The sequence below is a fragment of the Solanum dulcamara genome, chromosome 6 (genome assembly GCF_947179165.1).
Source record: "Solanum dulcamara chromosome 6, daSolDulc1.2, whole genome shotgun sequence".
Lineage (NCBI taxonomy): Eukaryota > Viridiplantae > Streptophyta > Magnoliopsida > Solanales > Solanaceae > Solanum > Solanum dulcamara.
Window position 1 is genome coordinate 18,847,157 of NC_077242.1, and position 26,325 is coordinate 18,873,481.

The 26,325-nt window shown below is 38.8% G+C and overlaps 1 protein-coding gene across 4 annotated transcripts; it reads right to left on the minus strand.

Moving 5' to 3' along the window:
* Positions 1–1,246: 1,246 nt before the first annotated feature.
* On the minus strand, positions 1,247–24,755 carry LOC129892528 (serine/threonine-protein kinase STY13-like). Of its 4 annotated transcripts, XR_008767339.1 has the most exons (5): positions 24,419–24,674; positions 22,711–23,692; positions 13,003–13,156; positions 12,735–12,922; positions 1,820–1,907 (listed from the first exon to the last, which is right to left on the minus strand). XR_008767339.1 is itself a non-coding variant. In XM_055968114.1 (3 exons), the coding sequence occupies exons 2-3, from the start codon at positions 23,607–23,609 to the stop codon at positions 1,568–1,570; spliced, it is 1,239 nt and encodes a 412-aa protein (XP_055824089.1). In that variant the 5' UTR covers positions 23,610–23,692; positions 24,681–24,755; the 3' UTR covers positions 1,247–1,567. The 4 variants fall into 4 exon arrangements, 3 of the variants coding, with proteins under 3 accessions (XP_055824089.1, XP_055824088.1, XP_055824090.1); XM_055968114.1 differs by lacking the exons at positions 12,735–12,922; positions 13,003–13,156; positions 24,419–24,674 and adding an exon at positions 24,681–24,755 and having other exon boundaries at positions 1,247–1,907; XM_055968113.1 differs by lacking the exons at positions 12,735–12,922; positions 13,003–13,156 and having other exon boundaries at positions 1,247–1,907.
* Positions 24,756–26,325: the final 1,570 nt, after the last annotated feature.

A 26,325-nucleotide genomic window follows, 5' to 3' on the forward strand; every position in this document is an offset into this window, starting at 1 on the left:
AGGTCTAATGTCGGGGTCCAATATCTGAGTTAAAAGTCGGGTCGGGTCAGTAGTCGAAACTCGAGATTGAGTCTCGTGTCAAATGTCAGGATTGAGTGGGGTCAGATCCCCATTCGAAAGTCGAGTGTAGGGTTGAATCTCAGGTTGGAAGTCGAGTCCCGATTCGAAATTCGGTTTAGGTCCTAGGTCGGGAGTTGGTGTCAGAAGTTTTGTCCCAGATCAATGTCGGGTGTCAAGTGTCGAGGTAGAATGACGGGGTTGAGTTTCGAGTTGGGTCCAGGGTGGAATGTCGAATCGAATCTTGGTCAGAAGTCAGGTCTTGGATCAAGACTTAGGACAAGTGTTAGATCGGGTCCTGAGTTGGGAGTCGGGGTCGAATCTTGGTTCGAAAATTGAGTCCTGATACCAAACGTCCTGCGAGCCTCCGAGAAACCTAGTTGATTCAGGTTCCAATTCTTACCAATCTATCATCTTGCTCCTTCACCAAACTTTACCAAGCATGGTTCACAAGTTTAGGTAAGGAACCTTCTTTCAAATTTTGGCTAAATAAAAGTGTAATGTTCAATTATCTCAATATAATTAATTGATGATGTAACAAAAGAATTTCTATTTCTATTATACTAAAAGTGGGAAGCTTCAAAGTGTAAAGTTGAATTATCATTTTACCCTTATACTATATCAAAATGTTATAAAACATCTAATTAAATAAATATTAAATAGTAAAATTTCTATAGTATTTTTGAGTTAGTATACATGTGAGTAAATTAAATAGAAAAAAAATACAAAACAATAATTACCCCTTTGAATAGATACATGTACGTGTTTCATCTTCCAAAATTCATATTCATATTTAAAAAAATTGTCTTTAATTTATTTTAATACTTGACGTTTCAGTTTTGAATTTGAATCTTCATATTCCAAAACTGCATAATTCTTTCCCTACAAATTTCTCTTTTAAATGTCGCATATGGATGGATGGTAGTCAAAAAAAAATGTCACATATTGCTTATTTCACTTTGGTAATAGTATCCCCCCACAAATGTCACTTCTTTATTTTACTTTGGTAGTAGTATCCACCCACAGATGTCTTCCTTATGGTCAACGTTTCCCATTTTTTCTATTTAGAAAGAAAAGAAGAAAGATAAGACCTACCACATCTGAAGCAAACATATTATTGAAGTCCACACATTTTCTAGATAATAAAATCAAGCATCAGAGGTACAAAAGGAGGCTGTGGGGGTGGATCTGCATGTAACCATCTTCAGCACCTGATAAAATTTGATTTAAGTAAAAATAAAACAGTCATAATGGACATGTATAAATACACATACTCTTCTGACTTCTATTATCACTAATCAGAATCTTAAATTCAAGAAGAAAAGGAAAACAAAAGAAGATACAACACAAAATCAAACAGTTCCTTATCACAACTTTCTCCCCTTTTTTCCATCTGAATAAAGAAATTATTCCTCATAGATACACATGCCAGACTTTGGAATCACTTCTGCTTAGCCTTCCCAAATCCTTTAATCTTGCCCTTTACTTCCTACTGTTTCCTCTTTCCATATCAATCTGTAGTCATGGGTTGACTGATGCAGCACCTGAAACGGGCCTTTCTGACCTTTGTCAAGATCTCTGTTTCTGCAGCCTCGAGCATTCTGACCACCTGAGAGAAGGGTGGTCTATTGTCAGGGTTACCATCCCAGCAGCAAGTCATGATTTCACCCAGGACAGGCAAACAATCACTGGGGATAGTTGGACGGACACCTTTGTTGACAACTGCAAAAGCTGCCTGCACAGCAGTCATGTTCTGGAAGGGAAGCATCCCCGTTAGGAGCTCCCACAGAACAATGCCAAAACTATAAACATCAACTTTTTGTGTGTACGGTCGGTGCTGGATCATCTCCCTGCAAAACACAGTAAAATGCATTCAAATATCCCACAATAGCACACACATGCTAAACCACAACTAGGAGCATGATCTTTCTCTTTTGCAACAGGAATAATGAAGTCATATTGCAAGAAGAAACAAAAACATGCAATTCAGAAAGTATTGCTAAGATGTGAATACTGCCAAAAAAAATTGCTAAGATGTGAATATATAGTTTTTCAGGGGAAATGTGACAGATTGTTTCTTTTTCCAAATAACCTAAAATCAAATTTTGAATATACAAAAATTGGATGTGATTCCAAGGGTGGCCACACATGCCAAGATACGAGCCTTATTCGACATGAAGACTGCAACTTGGCAAGTTCCCATCTATTTTCCTCAAGTCATGCATGCTACTCATCTACACGCTACTCAGTCCTCTCACTGGAAATAATTGCATTGAAAAATCTTGTGCCATCAAAGCAAAGTGGTCCGTCTCAACTGCAACAGAACACTTATACATCACCAGAGACTATATACGTCCATTCTTATCACAAGCATTTTGACACTATCTTCTTCAACTAAATGTCGGAAAATATTGTCCAATTGGAAATGAAAAACTTCATCTGTCGTATTTCTTTGACAAATGCAAGCTTAATCACAGGCATTTGGTGAGTGTACTATAGGCACTGACAAACACCATCTTCTTTGACTAAATGTCGGAAAAAGGTTGTCCAATTGGAAATGAAAAACTTCATTTGTCAGATTTCTCAAACAAATGCATGCTTAATCTCCAATCTCCTTGGTTTTAAAAAAATGTAATTTCATCTCACAAGACAAATTTCATCACCTATATTGTGTAGAAAGCTAAGACCAAGGAAATTTAGCACACAATTGTATCCTATAGATATATTTATAGATACTCTTCTTAAAACTTAATGATGAAATGAATCTCCAGCCGATGGAAAAGGATACAACTCTATCTTTCAATCTCTTTTTGTAATGACCTTGAGGGTGATTTTCGTAAATTTGTACAAAACACGCGTGAACAGTAACACTCGTGAACAGTAACACGCGTGAACAGTAACTTTTTGGGCAGAAAATGCCCCTTTCTTCTCATTTCAATATTTTTCAACATTTGTTTGAGTTCTTGAACTCCTTGAGGTGATTTGAGAAGAGATTTTCGAGGCAAAGTGTTGGGTAAGTGATTTTTGACCTAAAACCTTCCTTTTTCATTAAGTTTTTGACGATTTTAACTCTTAAATTTTAGTTTCAAACCCCAAAAATCCTTGTTTCTTCCCTAATCCGAATTTAAGGAAAATTGTGATTTCCAACTCGTTTTGAGCTCTATTTTTATGGGTTTTTCAACCATGAGTTCCTTATTACCAATAGAATGGGATTGTTCAATAAATTTACAGATTTGACCCTTTTCGAAAATAGTTAATTTTTGGACCATTTTACCCCCGGTTCCGAAACCTATCAATATGGGTGTCATTGGACTCCTTGTGACGTGTATGTTTCATTGTTGATAGTGGGTTGTCATTCCGAGCGCTGAATTCGAGAGTTACTTGTCCGGTGGAGGTATTCGAGTGCGGTTTCGGCAATTGAGGTAGGTTTGGCTATCTTTCTTTGAGATTGAGATGGGGTAATTAATCATTCATATGTTATAGACTTTGGGATGGGGTTGTAGTATGAGTTGAGAATGTTATATATATTATGATGTCCGTGTGGAGGCTTATTTATTAATGTGTTGCCGTGACGGGGTTTATTTGTATTACATAGCCCGTGTGGGGGCCTTATTTGTTATCTTATTTGCTTTGAGAGCATGTGAATTATGATTTGCCTAAGAGAGAGGCTTGAGTATATTATTTGACTTGTGATGCCGCCTGAGAGATTGAGTTGGGGGTTTTGAGCATACTTGAGTATTGAAATATTGTTGAGAAAGGGGTGAATATTTAAATGAAAGTGTGTTCTTCCCGTTACTATTTATTGAGGGTGAATATCATGTGTAGGTTAAGTTTTGAGAACTTTGAACATTATACCACATGTGAGTTGATTATTACTTCCATGCATATGTGTTTTGATGCATTCATCCTCATTCATCACATCATGAAACATGGGAAGTTGAGAAATATGGAAATTCTTTTTGAGAAAGAAAATGAAACACCTTTAAACCTTTGTATCTTGAGTCCCTGACCGAGGCAGTTTTCCGGTAGGGTAGTGGATGCATTGTGATCCCAACCTTTGTATCTTGAGTCCCTGACCGAGGTAGTTTTCCGGCAGGGTAGTGGATGCATTGTGATCCCTTGACCACGAGGAGGTGGCAAGGATAATGAGATATTGTGATTGAGGTATATGGTCTGCGAGACCCCCATGGGTCCTGCTTGGTAGCACAGCTCAGCAGGTGTATACGACAGGCTGTGCGACAGTCTTGATTCCACCGTACCACCACATCATTGCATCATCATATTGCATTGCATTGCATTGACATTTGTGCTGCTTGAATTATTTGATTAATTGTGATTATGAGTTGTTATTATACTTTATTCGTGCCACTATATATATAAACTGGCGGCACCGATGCCGAAGTGGGACTTTTCTATATGCAGGTGGAAGCGTTCCTTAGTTTATTTCATAGGTTTGATTAATTCCTTATACTCAGTCAGCTAAAACCTACTGAGTACATGTGAATTGTACTCACCCCTACTTCTGTGTCCCTTTTTGATGCAGATACTAGTCGGGGTACCCCACGTGGCAGTTAATATTCTAGCGGATTGTGTAATTCTCAGATTAGTGGTGAGGTCCCAGAATTCGGATCGTCACTAGTCTATCTTTATTTTTCAGTCTTTTGTATCATTCAGAGACTTATGTTGTATCTTCAGATTCGAACCTTGTATTAGATGCTCTTTATACTTATGACACCAGGTTTTGGGATAATTTCTTCATTGTTTTTTTTCTTTTTATTTAAATCGTGGAATCACTTTCCCCTTTGGGAGTCTTGTATGAATTTTATTTTTAGGGTTACACATCAGATTGGGTTTTGAGATGTGTGCCATCATGACCTCAGTTTTTGGGTCGTGACAATTGGTATCAGAGCACTAGGTTCACCGGTCTTATAAGTTAAAGAGCAGGGTGTCTAGTAGAGTCTTGCGGATCGGTACGTAGACGTCCGTACTTATCTTCGAGAGGCTACAAGATACTTAATAGGAGAATTTTTTTCTTTTTACTCCCTTCGTGCGATTTATTCATATCAAGTGTTGTATACCTCTGATCTATTCCTTCTGCGCAGATGGTGAGGACTAGAGCCACAATTACTGAGGGTGAGGCTGCACCTGCTGCTCAAGCCCCAGTACGCGGGCGAGGTAGAGGACGTGGTGGAGTCAGGGGACGAGGCCGAGCAAGGGGAGCGGCACCTGCTCGTGGACGAGCTAGAGAGCTATCACCTGAGCCCATGTATGAGCATGAGGATGACTTAGAGCAGAAGACTGAGGAGGAGAGGCCATCCCAGCCTCCTGTGGTTCCCGATAGTACTCCGATGCTTCAAGAGCTATTGGTTCGATTATTGGCTAGACTGGATGGTGCTCCTACCTCTGGTATTATTTCAGGTACTATAGGTTCTCCTATCACAGTTGGTGCTACACCGCCAGTTCAGGGGCCTAGTGTAGGATTTCAGACTCCTGGTTCATCTTCAATGCCTTCTATTGCACCTCCGAGATTTGCAGCTCCGCCAGTTTCTGCTAATGCTGCCATGTCGGTAGCTGAGCAGAAGAGTTTTGAGAGGTTCGTTCGATTGGCACCTCCAAGGTTTGATGGTAAAGCCGGAGAGAAAGCCTATGACTTTTTGACTGAGTGTCAAGATAGGTTGTTCAACCTAGGCATTTTAGAGGCACATGGAGTTGCTTACACTTCATATCAATTTGCGGGAGTGGCCAAAGAATGGTGGAGGTCAGTTCTTGCTCGTAGACCTATTGGTTCTCCTATGATGAGTTGGGAACAGTTTACTGAGGTGTTCCTTGAGAGATTTGTGCCATATAGCCTTCGTGATCAGCGTAGGGATGAGTTTGACAGACTGGAGCAGGGCTCCTTATCTGTATCTGAGTACGAGACTCGCTTCCATGAGTTATCTCGTTATGCTATGTCGAGTATTCCCACCGAATTCGAGCGGATTCGCAAACTAGTGAAGGGATTCGCCGGTTATCTCCAGGAGGCTACAGCCTCTCTTGTATTGTCTGGGGGTACGTTTCAGAGTATTATTGATCATGCCAGGATGATAGAGAGTATCCGACGTGCTAGACAGGGCGGGGCCAAGAGGTTCCGTCGGCAGGGTCAATTCAGCGATCATTCCTCCAAGGGTAGAGAATATTCGGGTTCAGGAACCCATGGTTATCAGGGCAGACCAGTCCAGGCAGCTATTCAGGGTTCTTCGAGCTCCGGAGGTCGTTTTGACAATTCTAGTTATTCCCCACGGAGTTCAGGTCCTCGAGGTTGTTATGTGTGTGATGAGTTTGGGCATAAGGCCCAAGATTGCCCCAAACGTGCTCCTTCTAATGGACGGCCTGGGGCACCAGTTGTTCATTCTATAGATGCTCCAACTATTCGAGGTTCTTCGCAGAATACTAGAGGTGGCACCCATGGTGCTAGGGGTAGAGTACGAGGTGGTGCTCGTGGTGGTTCGCAGGCTAAGGGTGACCGTCAGTTATGCTATGCTATACCGGGTAGATATGAGGCAGAAGCCTCTGATGCAGTTATTACAGGTATTGTTCCAGTTTGCCATCGTTCTGCTTCAGTATTATTTGACCCAGGGTCTACCTATTCTTATGTGTCGAATTATTTTGATGTGGGTATTGATTATGTGAGTGAGTCCCTTATTGTGCCTATTACTATTTCTACCCCAATAGGTGAATCTTTAGTAGTGGATCGGGTATACAAGGGATGTTTGGTGATATTTTCGGGTAGAGAGACCCGTGCAGACTTGATTTTATTAGACATGCTTGATTTTGATGTGATACTGGGTATGGACTGGTTATCTCCTTATCATGCTATATTAGATTGTTATGCAAAGACCGTGACCTTAGCTTATCCCGGTTTACCTAGCTTAGTATGGAAGGGTAATTCGAGTTCATACCCTAAGGGGGTGATATCTTATATTCGTGCTCGTCGCTTGATGGATAAGGGTTGTTTGTCTTATTTGGCTCATGTACGTGATCTCACCACGGAGTCATCTCATATAGAGACTACGAGGGTGGTGAGAGAGTTTATGGATGTATTTCCTACAGACTTGCCGGGAGTTCCTCCTGATCGTGATATCGATTTTGTGATTGATTTGGAGCATGACACTAAACCCATCTCTATTTCTCCTTATCGGATGGCTCCGGCAGAATTGAAAGAGTTGAAAGAACAATTGGAAGATTTATTGAAGAAAGGGTTTATTAGACCTAGTGTATCACCGTGGGGTGCACCGGTTTTATTTGTGAAGAAGAAAGATGGTACTATGAGGATGTGTATTGACTATCGACAGTTGAACAAAGTCACTATCAAGAACAAGTATCCTCTCCCTCGCATTGATGATTTATTTGACCAGCTTCAAGGTGCATCGGTGTTCTCAAAGATTGATTTGAGGTCGGGTTACCATCAGTTGAGAGTTCGAGAATCTGACATCCCGAAGACTGCATTCAGGACTCGTTATGGGCATTATGAGTTTGTGGTTATGTCCTTCGGGTTGACTAATGCCCCGGCTGCTTTTATGGAGTTGATGAACCGGGTATTTCGACCTTATTTGGACTCGTTTGTGATTGTGTTTATTGATGACATCTTGGTTTATTCCAAGAATGAGGCGGATCATGTTAGGCACCTGAGGACAGTCCTTCAGAGATTGAGAGAGGAGAAGTTGTATGCAAAATTCTCCAAATGTGAGTTTTGGCTTGAGTCCGTGACATTCTTGGGTCATATAGTGACCAAGGATGGTATTATGGTTGATCCAGCCAAAGTTGCAGCGGTTCGTGATTGGGTTAGGCCTACTTCGGTTACCGAGATTCGGAGTTTTATTGGGTTGGCAGGCTACTATCGTCGGTTTGTTCAAGGATTCTCTTCTATTGCAGCCCCATTGACTAGGCTAACTCAAAAGACCGTGGCATTTCAGTGGACTGATGAGTGTGAGGCGAGCTTTCAAAAGCTCAAGGAATTATTGACTTCAGCACCTATTCTAGCCTTACCCGAGGAGGGCGTGGCATTTATTGTGTTTTGTGATGCTTCGGGAGTCGGCTTGGGTGGTGTATTGATGCAAAAAGGTAAGTTATAGCTTATGCTTCTCGACAGTTGAAGGTACATGAGAAGAACTATCCTACCCACGACTTAGAGTTAGCAGCAGTGGTGTTTGTTCTGAAGTTGTGGAGGCATTATCTCTATGGAGTGCATTGCGAGGTCTATACTGACCACCGTAGCCTTAAGTATATCTTTTCTCAGCCGAATCTGAACATGCGGCAGCGTAGGTGGTTAGAGTTATTGAAAGACTATGACATTACCATACTTTATCATCCGGGCAAAGCTAATGTGGTAGCGGATGCCCTGAGTCGCAAAGCATCTAGCATGGGTAGTTTGGCCTTTCTTAAGGCTGTGGAGAGGCCTTTGGCGTTGGAGGTTCAGTCATTGGCTAGACAGTTGGTCCGACTGGATATTTCTACACATCATGGTATTTTGGCATTTGTGGAGGCTAGGTCTACTTTGATGGACCAGATTCGTACACACCAGTTTGAAGATGAAAAGTTGAGGGCCATTCGAGACAAAGTGTTGAGTGGTGAAGCAAAATCAGCCTCTCTTGATCAGGAAGGAGTTTTGAGGATTAATGGTCGCATTTGTGTGCCCAAGGTTAGTGAATGGGTACGTATGATATTAGAGGAGGCTCATTGTTCCAAGTATTCGATTCACCCGGGAGTGGCAAAGATGTTTCATGACTTGAAACAACATTATTGGTGGTGTGGCATGAAGAGAGACATTATTGATTTTGTGGCTAAGTGTCTAAATTGCCAACAAGTGAAGTATGAGCATCAGAAACCGGGTGGTCCTATGCAAAGGATGCCCATTCCTGAGTGGAAATGGGAGCGTATCACTATGGACTTCGTGTCTGGATTACCCATGGCATTGGGTAAGTATGACTCTGTCTGGGTGATTGTGGATCGATTGACCAAATCAGCCCATTTCCTTCCGGTGAAGACTAGCTACAATGCGGATCAGTTAGCTAGGATCTATCTTCGTGAGATTGTTAGGCTGCATGGGGTGCCTATCTCTATTGTATCGGATCGGGGTTCAGTGTTCACCTCTCACTTTTGGAAGGCATTACAGCGTGGTTTGGGTACGCGACTAGAGATGAGTTCAGCATTTCATCCCCAAACCGATGGTCAGTCTGAACGGACTATTCAGGTGTTGGAGGATATGCTTAGGGCCTGTGTGATTGATTTTGGTGCCCGATGGGACCAACACTTGCCCTTAGCAGAGTTTGCCTATAATAACAGTTATCACTCCAGCATTCAAATGGCACCATTTGAGGCATTGTATGGTTGTAGGTGTCGATCACCCATTGGATGGTTTGATTCTGTTGCGGTTGATGCATTGGATACTGACTTACTTAGGGATGCTGTGGAGCGGGTACGTTTGATTCAGGATCGACTATTGACAGCTCAGAGTCGTCAGAAGAGTTATGCTGATAGGAGGGTTCGTCCCTTAGAGTTCATGGTGGGTGATTGCGTGTGGCTTAAAATATCGCCCATGAAGGGTGTGATGAGGTTCGGAAAGAAGGGCAAGCTTAGCCCAAGGTTTGTTGGCCCGTTTGAAATCCTGAGGAGAGTAGGTGGAGTGGCGTATAAGTTGGCCTTACCCCCTAAATTGTCAGCTGTCCATCCGGTGTTTCATGTTTCCATGCTTCGCAAGTACATACCGGATGAGTCTCATGTGATTTCTTATGATGCGGTAGAGTTGAGTCCGGATTTGACTTATGAGGAGGAGCCGACAGTTATTCTAGATAGGCGGCTTCGTAGACTCAGGACCAAGGAGGTCGCTTCGGTCAAGGTGCAGTGGCAGCATCGGCCTGCTGAGGAGGCGACTTGGGAGTTAGAGTCTGATATGCAGGCTCGATACCCTCAGCTTTTTGAGACCCCAGGTACTTTATTTTATCTTATGTTCGAGGACGAACATCCTTTTTAGTGGTGGATATTGTAATGACCTTGAGGGTGATTTTCGTAAATTTGTACAAAACACGCGTGAACAGTAACACTCGTGAACAGTAACACGCGTGAACAGTAACTTTTTGGGCAGAAAATGCCCCTTTCTTCTCATTTCAATATTTTTCAACATTTGTTTGAGTTCTTGAACTCCTTGAGGTGATTTGAGAAGAGATTTTCGAGGCAAAGTGTTGGGTAAGTGATTTTTGACCTAAAACCTTCCTTTTTCATTAAGTTTTTGACGATTTTAACTCTTAAATTTTAGTTTCAAACCCCAAAAATCCTTGTTTCTTCCCTAATCCGAATTTAAGGAAAATTGTGATTTCCAACTCGTTTTGAGCTCTATTTTTATGGGTTTTTCAACCATGAGTTCCTTATTACCAATAGAATGGGATTGTTCAATAAATTTACAGATTTGACCCTTTTCGAAAATAGTTAATTTTTGGACCATTTTACCCCCGGTTCCGAAACCTATCAATATGGGTGTCATTGGACTCCTTGTGACGTGTATGTTTCATTGTTGATAGTGGGTTGTCATTCCGAGCGCTGAATTCGAGAGTTACTTGTCCGGTGGAGGTATTCGAGTGCGGTTTCGGCAATTGAGGTAGGTTTGGCTATCTTTCTTTGAGATTGAGATGGGGTAATTAATCATTCATATGTTATAGACTTTGGGATGGGGTTGTAGTATGAGTTGAGAATGTTATATATATTATGATGTCCGTGTGGAGGCTTATTTATTAATGTGTTGCCGTGACGGGGTTTATTTGTATTACATAGCCCGTGTGGGGGCCTTATTTGTTATCTTATTTGCTTTGAGAGCATGTGAATTATGATTTGCCTAAGAGAGAGGCTTGAGTATATTATTTGACTTGTGATGCCGCCTGAGAGATTGAGTTGGGGGTTTTGAGCATACTTGAGTATTGAAATATTGTTGAGAAAGGGGTGAATATTTAAATGAAAGTGTGTTCTTCCCGTTACTATTTATTGAGGGTGAATATCATGTGTAGGTTAAGTTTTGAGAACTTTGAACATTATACCACATGTGAGTTGATTATTACTTCCATGCATATGTGTTTTGATGCATTCATCCTCATTCATCACATCATGAAACATGGGAAGTTGAGAAATATGGAAATTCTTTTTGAGAAAGAAAATGAAACACCTTTAAACCTTTGTATCTTGAGTCCCTGACCGAGGCAGTTTTCCGGTAGGGTAGTGGATGCATTGTGATCCCAACCTTTGTATCTTGAGTCCCTGACCGAGGTAGTTTTCCGGCAGGGTAGTGGATGCATTGTGATCCCTTGACCACGAGGAGGTGGCAAGGATAATGAGATATTGTGATTGAGGTATATGGTCTGCGAGACCCCCATGGGTCCTGCTTGGTAGCACAGCTCAGCAGGTGTATACGACAGGCTGTGCGACAGTCTTGATTCCACCGTACCACCACATCATTGCATCATCATATTGCATTGCATTGCATTGACATTTGTGCTGCTTGAATTATTTGATTAATTGTGATTATGAGTTGTTATTATACTTTATTCGTGCCACTATATATATAAACTGGCGGCACCGATGCCGAAGTGGGACTTTTCTATATGCAGGTGGAAGCGTTCCTTAGTTTATTTCATAGGTTTGATTAATTCCTTATACTCAGTCAGCTAAAACCTACTGAGTACATGTGAATTGTACTCACCCCTACTTCTGTGTCCCTTTTTGATGCAGATACTAGTCGGGGTACCCCACGTGGCAGTTAATATTCTAGCGGATTGTGTAATTCTCAGATTAGTGGTGAGGTCCCAGAATTCGGATCGTCACTAGTCTATCTTTATTTTTCAGTCTTTTGTATCATTCAGAGACTTATGTTGTATCTTCAGATTCGAACCTTGTATTAGATGCTCTTTATACTTATGACACCAGGTTTTGGGATAATTTCTTCATTGTTTTTTTTCTTTTTATTTAAATCGTGGAATCACTTTCCCCTTTGGGAGTCTTGTATGAATTTTATTTTTAGGGTTACACATCAGATTGGGTTTTGAGATGTGTGCCATCATGACCTCAGTTTTTGGGTCGTGACACTTTTCATCCTGGATTGCTCATCTAACTAAGGTGCACACCCTAACTGCCGCATCAAGCCCGAGAAAGAAAATAATAAGCTAACATAAGGAATATCTTTTTATTTTTTTGTAAAGGCTAATACGAATGATATTTTAAAGGCTCTAAACCATGATAAGTTCACATGTCTTCTGGTCTGTTAAAATATAGCAACATGTTAACTAAGTTTCCAATTGAAAAGGCACCTAAGTAGTACTGACCCCATAAACAATCAATCAAACAACTAGCTTAATCTCAAACAAAGATGGGTTGGCCATATGGATTGGCAACCACTATGCTCTATTGAGGCCCAAATTGAAGTGAACATTTTGTTTCTGTCATTAAAACTTTACCATAGTAATCAAACAGGGGTGTTAGTAATTTTACTTGTTCTTTATGTTCTAATTTCATGATTATAAAGTTCATCTGACAATGCTAAAGCTGTCAAGTACGCAAATGCATTAATCAACACATGACACTACAGTGTACCCATACATACAGAAGTGTAATTTCTTGGTAGACAAAGTTAGAATATTCTTACATATGTGCATCTGTACCTTCCATATTCTTGTCTGTTTTTCATATGAATGTACACGCATGCTAGATCAGCCTATCTAAATCCTTTAAAAGATTTGATGCATATGCTTTTAAGCATATGACACCAACCAAAAGTACTCTTTCGAAATCAGGTGAGTCAAAGGTCAGGAGCTCAATCAAAACTAGCTACACTTCTCTCTCAGCCTGCCTGCTATCCGGTGACAAACTTATTCTTCAGCAAATGGAGGTTGAGTGGATTTGTTCAGCTTTTCGTGTAAAATAATTTACCTTAGCCTACAAAAAATTGTCAACCGCAGAAGATGTCACCACCCTTTGACGGCCACAACCATGAACAAGAATGAAAAGTCTTGGCTACAAGGTCTCCTCTGCTGATTTCGGAGATGAACGCCAGGATGTGGTCATCAGCATTCCAGCATGTTTCCTGTCCCATCTACAGTTAGTACGCTGGTAAGAGCAAGAGCAACTAATGAAGGACTTCCTACAGGATGGAACAAATGGTGACAGGAAAAATATCCAAAAATGGATAGAGAAGATGACGACCACTTGGATGTACAAGGACCTGATGTTTGCAGGTTAAAAACCTTTTAACCAATCCTAATAAGGAGAAACTATGGAAAATGTGACCCTTGCAAGATATGACTGTTGTAGGCAATGATGGTTATCGGACAAGTAGTCCACCTCATATGGGTTAAGTGAGAGGATGGGATGACAAGATTCGAAGGAGTCGCCAAGATTTATTGTTTCTGCAACTGGAAATGGTAGATGAGATCTTTTTGGCTGCACGTACAGTGCAGAGGTTTTACTCTGAAGGAGAGTGCCCCAACTTACTCTCCACGCCACTACTGATATTATCACTACAAGAGCTGAAACTATCAAAAAGTGAGGCAGACCAAGTGTCCCGTGATGTACCTTTTAGGAGAGCTATCCAGTATTGCATTGGAATGACATTGATGGTTTCCTAAAGAAGTTAAGGAGCAAGCAATAAATATATTCCTCAATGAATCATAGTTAGATGTCTGCTTGCGGTGTAAGGGCAAAGCCAATATGGAAATAGTACACAAGTATAACGCACCTAATAAGGTGGCATTCTTTACATAATGTGCCATGTGAGTTTTGAAAAGTGGTAAGTGCAAAAAAGTGATATGGTCCATATGGCTTCAAGGGAAAAACTGAGAAATGAATCACATACTTCTTTGAAGTGATGTGCACAATTCACCAAAAAAATCAAAATACAAAATATATATAATTTAGTTATCATTTATCAAAGTGCAATTAAAGTAACTAATTTGAGCATCCTATGTACAATCATGTCAATGTTAATCTAACTACTCAAAGTTGAGATTCAATGAACCGATGGCTCCAGTTCCAAAAAAAAATAAAATGAACTGATGGCTTCTCATTGGGATTACTATGTGCATCATTGCTTGAATCACATACTTCTCTGAAGCGCATGGCTTCACCAATGATGCGACATTTGATTTCTAGACCTAATTATAAAAACTAAACATAGGTGCAGCTTCACCAGGTAAATCTGAAGCTGGTCACCCATATCCAGACACAGTTTGCACCTACTTTTGCCCATTCAGGAGCTTCCCACAAGCATTGGACCTTCTCAAAATCTTGAGAGAAAAAATATCCTAGAAAAGATCTACAAGGAATTACAGGCTCTATTTCAGTCATCCACATCCCCGTAACCTTCCATAAGTAGCATCAAAACCAGAAATTTCAATAGGACTTGAACTAAAAAACTCAATGTACTCTCAATAGCCATATTCAGGACACAATCTCAATGCAAAAGATAGTGGATAATGCTAGTCAATCTCAACGTGTTTGATCTTCTCATGAAATACTGGATTTGATGCATAATGTCAATAAAACTAGAGTGATAAATTCCTGAATTGCAGTGTTGAACTTCCCAACCCAAGCTTGAGAAGATTGTTTCAGACCATAGAGTGACTTACACAATCAACATACAAAGCTACCAAACTTCCCCTGAGCAACAAAACTAGGCGGTTGCTCCATGTAAACTTCTTCATAGTGCAGCGGTCGCCGAAAAGTGCTCAAAATATGGTATAAAATATATGGATCGTCTTGGAATCAATAGACAAGTCGGACATTAAACAAGAAAGTCACAGTAAAACTGGTCGGAACATACTCATGCGTCGGAGCATTAGATTTGATGGTTGAAAGTGGTCACAATCTAAGAAATAAAATTATATGGATAGGGTCAGAATGATGGCACGATCCTATTGAGAAAGAGAATTATATGGGTAGTGTCGAAATAATGGCACAACCCTATTGGAAAATAGAAATTATATGGGTAGGGTCGGAGTGATAGCACGACCCTACTGAAAAAGAGAAATTATATGGGTAGGGTCGGAATGATGGCACGACCCTACACAAACAAGAAAGTAGTCACCGAAAAGATGACACGGTGCTATGCAAATCGGATATGAAAAGGTCTTCAAGGGAGGGATGGAACGGTGCTACACAAATTGGATATGAGAAAGTAATCACTGAAAAGATGGCATGATGCTACACAAATAAGTTATGAGAAAGTAGTCATCGGAATGATGCATAGTGATTTCTTTGTTCCCTTATTTTCTCACCAATGCTCTGATACCATGTGAGAAATATTGGAGAAGAATATTATTGAATTGTGTATCTACATTATTACACATAATAGACACTACAATACAATCATTTACCAAGTAGGACACTATATACTATTCCTATTCCTATTACTATTACTATTTCTATTCTAAGTAGAATTGTATATACCTATTCCTATTCTAACAATTACACAAGTTGAATTTTTCCCAATCTACTCTTCTTATTGTTTGAAATAGGGCAAGGAGAACAAACTAACCTTGGAGCACAAGGTGTGGCCGACTGGTCAATGAAGTGGTGCAAAACTTGGAAACCAAGGTTTAGAAAAAAACACTATGTGATGTCTTCCTATTTGCATCTGCCTAAGCCTTAGTAGACCAAGTTATTTGGTACCTGTATTGGCGGGAGGTAGCAGGTACCTGGTGAATATTCGGGTGCGCTCTAGCTGGCCCGCTCACCACGTTATAAAAAGAAACACTAATTTTGGAGCTAATTTTGTCCAATTTTAAGTTAAGTATGAGGGATGATACACCAAAAGAATAAGTTGAATCACTTAAGCTGAAGTGGCTACAACTACCAAACAGAAATGGTTAACATTTCTCAGTTTGATTATTTATTGTCTGAGCACCATGAACAATTTATTATCAGATAGATCGGCCAGATGAAATAAAAGCCAAAGAATGGCATAGGAGGGAACAGAACATGAGAGAAAAATATATGGTTAAGCCAAAAAATATATGATTAACTTTAACCCTTTAAAATTTAAAACAAAGGTGAAAGGTGAGCTTCTGTATACTGTTCTAACTAGAACACTCCATAAATGCGCATGAGCGTGAATTATGGTTCATCTCTACACATCTTGAAAACAAATTCCATGAGCTAGACTGAGTTAAGCACACTAAAACCCACAAAAAAAGAGTCATTTTGACATTTCTAGCAAGAGGCTAAAATAACAAAGTTTAAGGATTGAACTTTTTGGAGGTAGCCAGCATTATGCTGAGGTAATACAGATCTTAAACCCATAACTTTTTTTCCCCAGGGGTTAGCTCAATTGGCAAAGGATGAGGGATTTGTGTCTTAGGACACAAGTATGAGCCCTTAGCTAAACGAATTAAGACCGATTTCTAAGAGGGGGAAGATAGAGCAGAGTGGTGGGTCCATGATCCCGTCATCACCGAGTTTCGAAAGCTCCGGTTGGCTCAAAGTTTTGGTGATGATAGGCTATAAATACTGTTTTTTAGTTATTCTTCGCCTACTATGTACTACATTTTAATTGATTTTGAGCTAATATATGATTAATTTATACTCATTACGTGTATTTTGTTGTGTAGGACGTATTCCCGAGCTAAAGAACGAGTTTTGAGCTAAAACAAGTCGCGTTCGAGGAGAGAAAGCACAAGCGAAAACACATGAAAATTGATGAACAAGTAGTTTTTGGCCGTGCGTGCCACACCGCGCGCTTGCCTTCCTACCGAGTTTGGGTGTCAACCCACCCAGAATCCAAGGTCCTCGAAATTTTTGTTGGCGCGACGCGCCACACCCTGCACTTGGCCAAAATTTGAGAGATTTTTCAGATTGTTTTGTTCGGGGATATTTTCATCCGAAACTTTCAAGAAATACTATAAATACTAAGACAACACGTTTTTTAGGACTTTTGCCCTAGCAAGCATTGGAGGAGCAGAGAAGAGTAGAAGCGCTCGAATTCATTACTTTCCATCACGATTTGATTCAATACAGAAGCTTGGATCAATCGGCAGTTGTAATGTTTTCTAGTTCTTATTCTTCGATGTTCTTTTATTCTATTATGGAGTAGTTTTCTTATAGGGTTTTGACAGACATGATGTATTGATTGATGTTTTTAGATTTGATTCTTGTTTAATATCTTGAACTCATGGATAGTAATTTTAATTGATTGTTGAGATATTCTTGAATGCTTTAATTGGAAGAGGAAGTGTTCTATGATTATCTTTATATAAACCTGATTTAGCTCAAGTTGAACGTTTCTATTGAGTAATCGAACGAGGCTCTTGAATAATTTATCCTAAGTTATAAGTTGACGATATTCGTGAGAAATCATCTGAAGATCTATTTATATCTATAGTTTTTGCACATTCTTGGGGCTTGCATTAGTTCAAACTTGTGGAATCTGAGTTAATTGCTAAAATCCTCCATTTGTCTTGTCTATTATCCTACTTCTCCTATTGATAGTAACCATTGCTTTCATTATAAATTGTCATTAATTATGTTTGTATGTTGATAATCGTGGTTTATAACCACAACAAACTCAAGTTTTTATCCCACAAATAATAGTTAGCAAACTCGGTTGATTCATTGTTTGTACCAATCCCAGTGGAGACGATCTAAATACTATACTACCTTTGAAAATTATGTTGTGTTTTGCGCTAGCCAATTGACTCCAGACAAGTTAAGAGGAGGAGGGTAGAGGGGTGGGCCCACCATCCCCAAGTTTCGAAAGTTCTATTGGCCCAAAGGTTTGAGGGTAGAGGGGCGGGGCGGTTCCATCATCCCTGATTTTGGAGAGCTCAGGTTGGCTCAAGACAGATTTCTCAATCATCAGGAAAAAAATTAAATCCATCACTTTTTCACTTTAAATTTTATCTTTAGGCAATGCAGGTGCAGTTATATTTAGATCATTAAATAGAAGATATAGTACCTGGAGTTATGTGCAAATTAGATATAGAAAAGGCATTTGACCACCTAAATTGGAGTTTCTTGTTGAACACTCACAGGCAATTGGGATTTAGAAGTGGGTGGCTTAAATGGATAGAATTTTGTATTAAAACTACCAGGTTCTCCATTCTGATAAACCTGCAAGTTTTTAAAGTGAAAATTAAATCCATCAATTTTTCACTACAATTTAGGTGACTCACTTATTATATGTTGATGACACTGTCGTTTTCTGTGAAGCTGAACAAGAACAAATTTGCTACCTAAGGGTGATTCTGGTGATCTTCGAAGCTTGCCCTGGGTTGAAGGTCAACCGGAGGAAAAGCAATATTTTTCCAGTTAAAGGGGTGCAGAAAATTCAGTCTCTGGCAGATATTTATTTTGAAGTGCAGGATAGAGGAGTTGCCCACAATTTATTTGGGAATGTCATTGGGTGCTTAACACAAAGCTGTGAATATATGGGATGGAATAAGAAAGAAAACAGAAAAAGACTAGCTCTTTGGAAATCACAATAACTTTCCCTGGGAGGTAAAGTTGTTTTGTTCAATGCAGTCCTAGATTCTTTGCCAACATATGTAATGCCTTTATTTCCCAATCCTGGTGAGGTGGTGAAAATCTTAGACAAGTTGAGGAGGGTTTTCTTGTGGCAAGGAAGCAAGACTGACAAGAGTTTTAACCTGGTAAAATGGAGAACAGTTCAGCAAAGCAAGAGTTTTGGAGGTCTGGAAGTGAGGAACCTAAAGCTTCAAAATAACAGTTTACTTATGAAATGACTATGGAGATTTAGTCAAGAAAATCAGTCCTTGTGAAGGAGATTATCCTTCATAAGTATGTTCCGGAGGGGCAGTGGTGCACTAATAAAGTGACTAATACCTGTAATACCCCGAAAGTTGAAAAGTTGGAAAACAGGGTTTAAAGGAAGTTTCCCAGAGTTGCAGCTTTTGGGGGCCCTTCACAAGCCGTGGAAGGGACCATGGGCCATGAAAGGTTGCCGTAGTGGAGCCCTAGAAGTTTGAGGATCAAGGGAAGGATCTACGACAGGGTTTACGGGGCGTGGTGGACTCCACAGACCGTAAACCCATCCGTGAACTCGACTCCCCAAGACCCATAAGTTGGGTGAGGACCACGACCCATGGAGAGAACCACGAGCCATAGTGGTCCCCGTGGAAACAACCCCTTCCAAGCCCAGTCGACACTCCTGACCACGACCATCACCACGGACCGTGGTGACTTTCACAGGTCGTGTTGACCTACCGTCCAGGTGACTTCATTCAGTTAAGTTGAGAGGTGTTTTAGAGCCCGTTTGGATGGACTTAAAAAAAGTAACTTTTATGTATGAAGTGCTTTTAGAACTTTGAAGTGCTGAAAGTTATTTTTATAAATAAGCAGTTGAGTGTTTGGATAAAATTGCTTATGATGTGAATTTTAGGGTTAAAAGAATAAAAAAAGGTAGTTTGGGAATTTAGTTAAAATATAAGGGATATAAAAGTAATTTCTATGGTCAAAGAAAATGACTTTAAGCACTTTGGAAAAAAAAAGTTAGAAATCCTAACTTTTCATTTTTGACTGACTTTAAGAACTTTATAGCTTAAAGTCAGCATTAGGCAAACACGTCCAAAAGCTAAAAAGGGACTTTAAGTTGGTTTTGACCAACTTAAAGTCAATCCAAACGGGCTCTTAGTCTTTTCCCTATTGTCTCATCAATGTATTTGGACAGTTTTGGGTTAAATCATGTTCTATTAACTACCCTAAACCCTCTTAACTCTCTCACTCTCACCCTAACACCCAAATCACAAAACCTTCTCTCTAAAGTTCTTTCTCAAAAGTTTTCTTCTTCCTCGAGCAAGTTTCAAGGGTTTCAAGCTCAAGTCTCCAATTCAAGTGCAATTTAGGGCTTCTAAAGTCTAAGGCATGTGGGAATTCATCCATGGATCCTTCCATCCATGGAGTCCCAAGGTTTTACTTCAATTCTCTTTATGAATTTTCCTTCTAAAGCCCTAATTCTTATGATATTGCGTTGGGTCTTCTCAACTATGATATATTTCATTGTTATTGATCTAATTATGCACAATTTACATTACATTGCATGATTTCAAGTTGATTTTCCTTAGCCCATGTCATATGTTATTTTCAAATATGATTTCACAGATTTATAATCATGATTTATAAAGAATTTCTATGACTGGTTATCAAGGACTTATTAATGTCTCATGAAAGTAATGAATGATGATGAACTATGATTCCAATGATGCTTCAAGCAAAGTATAAAGGTTGTGATAGATTTTCCTCACACACTCATGTTAATAATGATGAATGAGCTACTCTTATGATTATTTTATAATGTTGATTTTGGTATCTATTATAGCCTTTCCTAATGATGTTAGTGCCTATATTTCCATGATTCCGTTGAAATAATGACTAAGCACCGAAAGGACTTTAAAGTGGGGTTCCGTCCGGAAGCTCAAGTAGTTTCCCAAGGAAATCCTCGTAGCAACCTTTAGTCCCTAACTACGTTGCCCGCGTAGGTGTTTTTTCCAATATGACCAGGCTAGTGGATCCACAAATAGCTCAAAGTTAAAGAAATATTTATAACGGAGTCTACCTTGGCAAAGTAGCCTCCCCCTTCTCGGTGTGGAAGTACATCGGATTCTGTGTTATAGCTTGCACGGTCTTATATTTCGGTTAAAGGTCTTATCCCACACAAAGGTATATGATATGATATAAGTCCTCATTATGTTTTATGATGCATTGACCACATGATTATGATATTATTCAAATATTTTTAAGGTTTTACTCATGTTTTAAGATATTGGTCATGCATCCCACCTTCATATTGATTATGCCCTATTTTCATTGTTCATGCATACTTCTCACATGCTTAGTGCATTCCATGTACTAACACATACTTTTTGCCTACATTGTGTCATAATGTAGGGAATGATGATCACCGCGCACCTCCCACTCGTAGCTAGAGTTGAGCTTTACTTTCTCAGTGTTGGTGAGTTCTCATGTTTCGAGGACGAGACATTCATCTTTCATCATTCTTATGACTTTTATCTTTACTTTGGGTGAGTTAGGAGCTTGTTTTATGTCCCCATCTAGATTAGTAGAGGCATGTTCAATGTCCATAGAGTCTATGTCGTCTTTCCATTTGAAACTTATTATCTTTTTGAGACTATTCATGTTGAGACTTACTTCCGCATCTATGATTTTAGCTTTATTGCTTTGTTTACCTGATGAATACTCATGTACGATATGCTAAGAGGCTTGGTTGGGGTCATTCGGGATTCTAATCGTTGTGTCACACCTAGGGCCTAGCTTGGGTTGTGACAATACCTAAGGGGTTGGGGTTCGGAAATCTATCAGGAATCTCTGGATGACTCTCAAGTTTAACACTAAAGTTAGAGTTGGTAGGAGAGATAGGGTACTCTTTTGGAAAGAGGACTGGAGTGGTCATGGAATCCCTTTTCCCTGGACTGTTTTCAATAAGCTTGAATACTGGATGCAGCATACAAGAAATGTGGTCCCCTCGAGGGTGGAACCTGACTTTTAGAAGAATCCTAAATGATTGAAAAATACCATGGGTAGAAGAACTTCTAAGCCTAATAGGAAACTTCCCGAGCACTAATATGGATCCAGAAAAACTCATTTGGGGGGCCCACAATGATGGAATATTCACTATTAACAGGGTACACAAAAGGGGCTCGAGTGAAATTGCAGGCAGCTCAACTGGATCTTGGAATACTATATGGAAGAGTGTGGCTCCTAATAAAGTGAAATGCTTCACTTGGCCAGTAGCTAGGAAAGCATTCTTGACACATGAGGCATTACAAAAAAGGGGATTCAACATAGCATCCAGCTGCCTCCTATGCAAGTAGGCACTAGAAACCAACAAACACATCTTCATGCATTGCAACGTAACAACACAAGTTTGGACTATGTTCATTTCCATTGCTGGAATCAACTGGATCATGCCACACTGCAGACTTGCTTAGCTGTTGGACCAGAAGAGGGGGAAGCAAAATCCAGAAAAGATGGTGGAGGACAGTCCCAGCTTGCATCTACTGGACCATTTGGAAGGAGAGGAATCAGAGGATCTTTGAAGGTAAAGAATCATTTATTCAGAAGATTAAGTGGAAATTATTACTTCAATAGGTTTTTGGTGTAAATAACAGAGTATAGAAGAGGAAATCCAATTAGTGGATTTTATAGGCTCCTTGTAAGTATCTTTCTTTTCCTTTTCGGTAAACTTTTTGGAGGTGGCAATATAACCTTAATGCTGAAGAATACGATTTACCAATTTCAAAAAAAAAAAAGATATAGTGCAAAGCAAATGTTCAGTCAATATCATGTTGGAACATAAAAATATCTTACTGATACTATTTCTCTATTCTCTTTGATAAATTAAAGGGAATTGTATAGCAAACACAAGTATAGAAAACATTTGAATGTATTCTATGAAAAGAAGAAAACCAAAACCATAAAAGAATCTTGGAACAGCCGAAGTAGCTCCGTGTTATGGTTAATATTTAACATTTTGAAAAGAAAAAAAAAACTTTGTATTATGGTTTTGCCAAAAGACCAGGCTAGAATAAGACAGACACATTTTTTTTGAGAAAGGAAACAGTAAATAAGACAATCACATCTAATGAAGCTGCCAAAGGGTTAGAGGCTTACGGAGCCATCCAGCGGTATGTTCCAGTCTCTGGTGTCATTCCTTCTGTCTGCACCTCAATACGAGCAACCCCAAAGTCCGCAATCTTGATTGATTTATCAGCAGCAATTAGTAGGTTGTCAGATTTCAGGTCACGATGTATCAGATTCAGGCCATGCACATATTCCATACCCCTTGCCACATCCAAGGCCTGCTTCACTGCTAACTTCAAGGGCACAGATCGATTTTGTCGCCTAGTGAGAAATTGACGAACTGATCCTCCTTTAGCATATTCAGTGACAATACACCACACCATGGGTTTACGGCATGCACCAATAAACCGAACAATATTTGGATGTTTCAACCTTGCCAACATCATAACTTCCTGTTGAAACTGTTGCTCCATCAAGTGAGCCCTCTCAAGATCATTATCTGGCCTCTCTAGAAGCTTGATAGCAACATCCTCACCATTGTAAGTTCCCTTGTAGAGTTTCCCAAAAGCCCCTTGAGCAAAAGCTGGCCCCATGTTGAGCTTCCTCAAATCAATTGTCCACTCATCATAATTCTCAAGCCCATTGGTAGGAAATCGAGAATCCATTAAAGCTTTAGCTAGGGCATCGTCACTCAACCCATGAGAAGCTTTGCTCTTATTTACACTAGCTGCAACCGAATAGTTATTGTGGACACGCTTAAGACCCTGATGGTTTAAAATACGAGTGTGCGAATCATTTGATCCAACACTGCTGTTATCCATGGACATTGCAACTGAACCTCCACCATTGCTCATCTGCAAGCTCCCATAACTGTCAATTGACATGTTTGATCCCTCACCAAGTTTATGGTAAAAATTTTGTGTGAGGCCATAATGATCATGACTTTCATTCAAGTCTATAAGTCCTGCAAACTTCGGAGCCTCCAACATTTCCTGTCAAACCAACTGCAGCAAAAAAACTATAGGTTCTTTCGCATGAGGATTTGTAAGTCAAACTTTAACAGTCCACAACCCTGTAGAAAAAATATGAACTATCAGAACACAATAAAAAGAAGAGGAGAAAAAAACTAAACAAAAATTAATTTCAAATGAAGACATAGAAGAGAAGCTTGTTGAAAAAGGAAAATTGTCCTCAACGTTGGTTCGTTTGATGCCTTTAAATTAGCTAAATGACTCGGTAATTAAGATTACTTCCCTCTTGTCCTTTTTATCCGTCATTTAAAATCTGTAAATGTAATTAATGAGTACATGTTTTCATGGAGCAGTAAGGGTATAAACGGCAAAAAGAGATTACATTTGGACCATTATTTTGCTGTTTGGGGCTAAAGTGAATTTGTTGAGAAAGGAGAGAATAAAAACTTTGTTGAATTACAAGAAGAAAAACCTTGTGAAGCCTGAAACATCTGAAACAAAATTACCCACATATATATCAACTAAAAATTAACTGTAAAAAGAAGTGAATTTGTTGAGAAGAGAAGAAGAAAACACAGACAGACCCACCCAAATGTACGAAGTTCCATTTCTCCTTATCTCCCCAAAAGATGAGATGAAGGGGGTTTAATCGTAATTTACAAAAAAATAGCGTCGTCAATTTGTAGCTCAGGTTTGAAAGAAGACAAGGTAGATAGTTGAAGCAGAAGCAGGCAAAACAAAGCTATAGAATTTAGCAACCTGAAAAACCCCTAAAAATCAAGAAATTAGGTGATATATGTATAGGAAAAAAAAAAGAGTAAAATAACCTGGATCTAGTAGACTTGACTTTGATAATTTAGAGATATGGTATGGTATGGTATAAATTCCCAAAACAGACTGATCGACTGAAAAGATGTAAAAAAAAAAAAAAAAAAAGTCTCCGCAGCGGCAGCAGCAGTTGAGAAGGACGTCGAAGAGAAAGAGGGAGTAAATGAATGAATTGTTAGCCTTTTCCAGTCAATCTTGTTTGTTTGGTCTCTGGTTTTGTTTTGTTGTAGTATAGTTTTTCCAGCCCGAGGCGACTCTTACCTTCACTCTTCTGTCCTTGCATACCCATTTGCTTGGGGTCTACCTTCATCTAAACTCCAGCATTAAAAAAGTCATTCGATAATATTAAAATATGTTATATTACCTATCTTCACATTATTTCTTATATTTTGTTTCTATTTATATCATTATTACAAACTAAGTACGTTTTTTATTTTACTCTAATTTAATTTTTTTTGAAGTCAAATTTTTAATTAATGAACATGAATTAATTTATTTTGATTAATTAATTTCATCGATAGACATAAATTATTTACTTAGTTTCTCTATGTTGCTCAAATATATATATTTTCAAGGCTAATAACTCACAAGGATAAAATGGGAAGAATAATGTCATTTATGTATTGATTTTATGAAATGACAAATATTAAGAATCATCTATTTTTAGTCTAGACAACCTATAAATAGGAACGGATGGAGTATTTGATTTGATGTATTAAAAATAGCAAATCTTACATAACTTCTATAAAAAAAAAAATTGTGTACAAAAACACACTCTACATTCTTTAGCTTTGATAAATGAGAAATGTTTTTTCTAGTGGGATTTGAGGGATAGTTGTTTCATTAATCGATTTAATGCATGTTTTGAAATTTTTTGTATTATTAATGGGTTGTTTGTATTGGGTTTTTTTAAATAGCTTATAAGTTAAAAGTCATAAGTTTGGAATACCCAACTTTTGACTTTTCGCTTCTTCTTTTTTATACTTTTTTAGCTTTAAAGTACTTCTTGTCTTTCTCAAACACTTCCAAAAATAAGAGATTAAAAGTCAAAAGCTACTTGAAATAAGTCAATCCAAACATCCCTTAATACATGAAAACTCATGGTAATAGTAATATTGATGTGTCATGATTTTATGACACTTTCGATGCTTAAAGCTTGAAAATGATGTATGTTCTTTAGCGAGTTTTAGTAGATTTGATGTGTTTTTACTGTGCAAGAAACATTATTCGAAAGCTATGTAAAGAAAAGAAGAGGCAAAATGGGCAAATACATATTTTCACGTCTGTCATCCACAAGCTCGTGGATCTGATACTGCAAGAATGTTGAGTTCCACTGTAACACCCTGTGTGTGCAGAGTGTTAAATTATCCCGTTGGAGGCTTACTATCCTAATTTTAGAGTTTTACATTGTTTGTTTAGGCGAGGTCAATGAATTTATATAAAATTGAGAAAGTAAAGTTGAAAATGAGAATTGACTATAGTGAAATGTTTTTACAAAATGTTCCTAGATACTCTTCACATGAAGATATATCTAGGGTATTTACGGTTGTTCATTGTTTCATATCAAGAGCTTACGAGCTTAAAATTGAGAAGTTTTATTGTAACCTCGCTCTTGTTCAAAAACATCAAAAAAAAATAAATTTGATAAATATATAGTTTTAGTTTCTTCATAAAATGCCTCAAATACTTATTAAAAATTATTTAGTTATGATATATTTGTGCATGAATAATTTTATAGAATTTTTATAATTTATTGATATTTTAACAAAGATAATAAGTATAGTTATGTCACAAAATTATTATTATTATATAAGGTAGGTTTCATTCGAAATAATTTTCTATTAATTATGTTATATTCAAAAAGTTATATATATTTTATCACTAGTTTATGCAATTTCGAAATTGC

What these genes read in the sequence shown, in the direction of transcription:
- LOC129892528 (XM_055968114.1), bottom strand. Translation starts at nt 23,609, where the DNA reads ATGTTGGAGGCTCCGAAGTTTGCAGGACTTATAGACTTGAATGAAAGT. An exon ending in ACATACCGCTGGATGGCTCC is followed by an intron (nt 1,908 to 22,710) that starts GTAAGCCTCTAA and finishes TGTGTTTTGCAG; the next exon opens with GGAGATGATCCAGCACCGAC.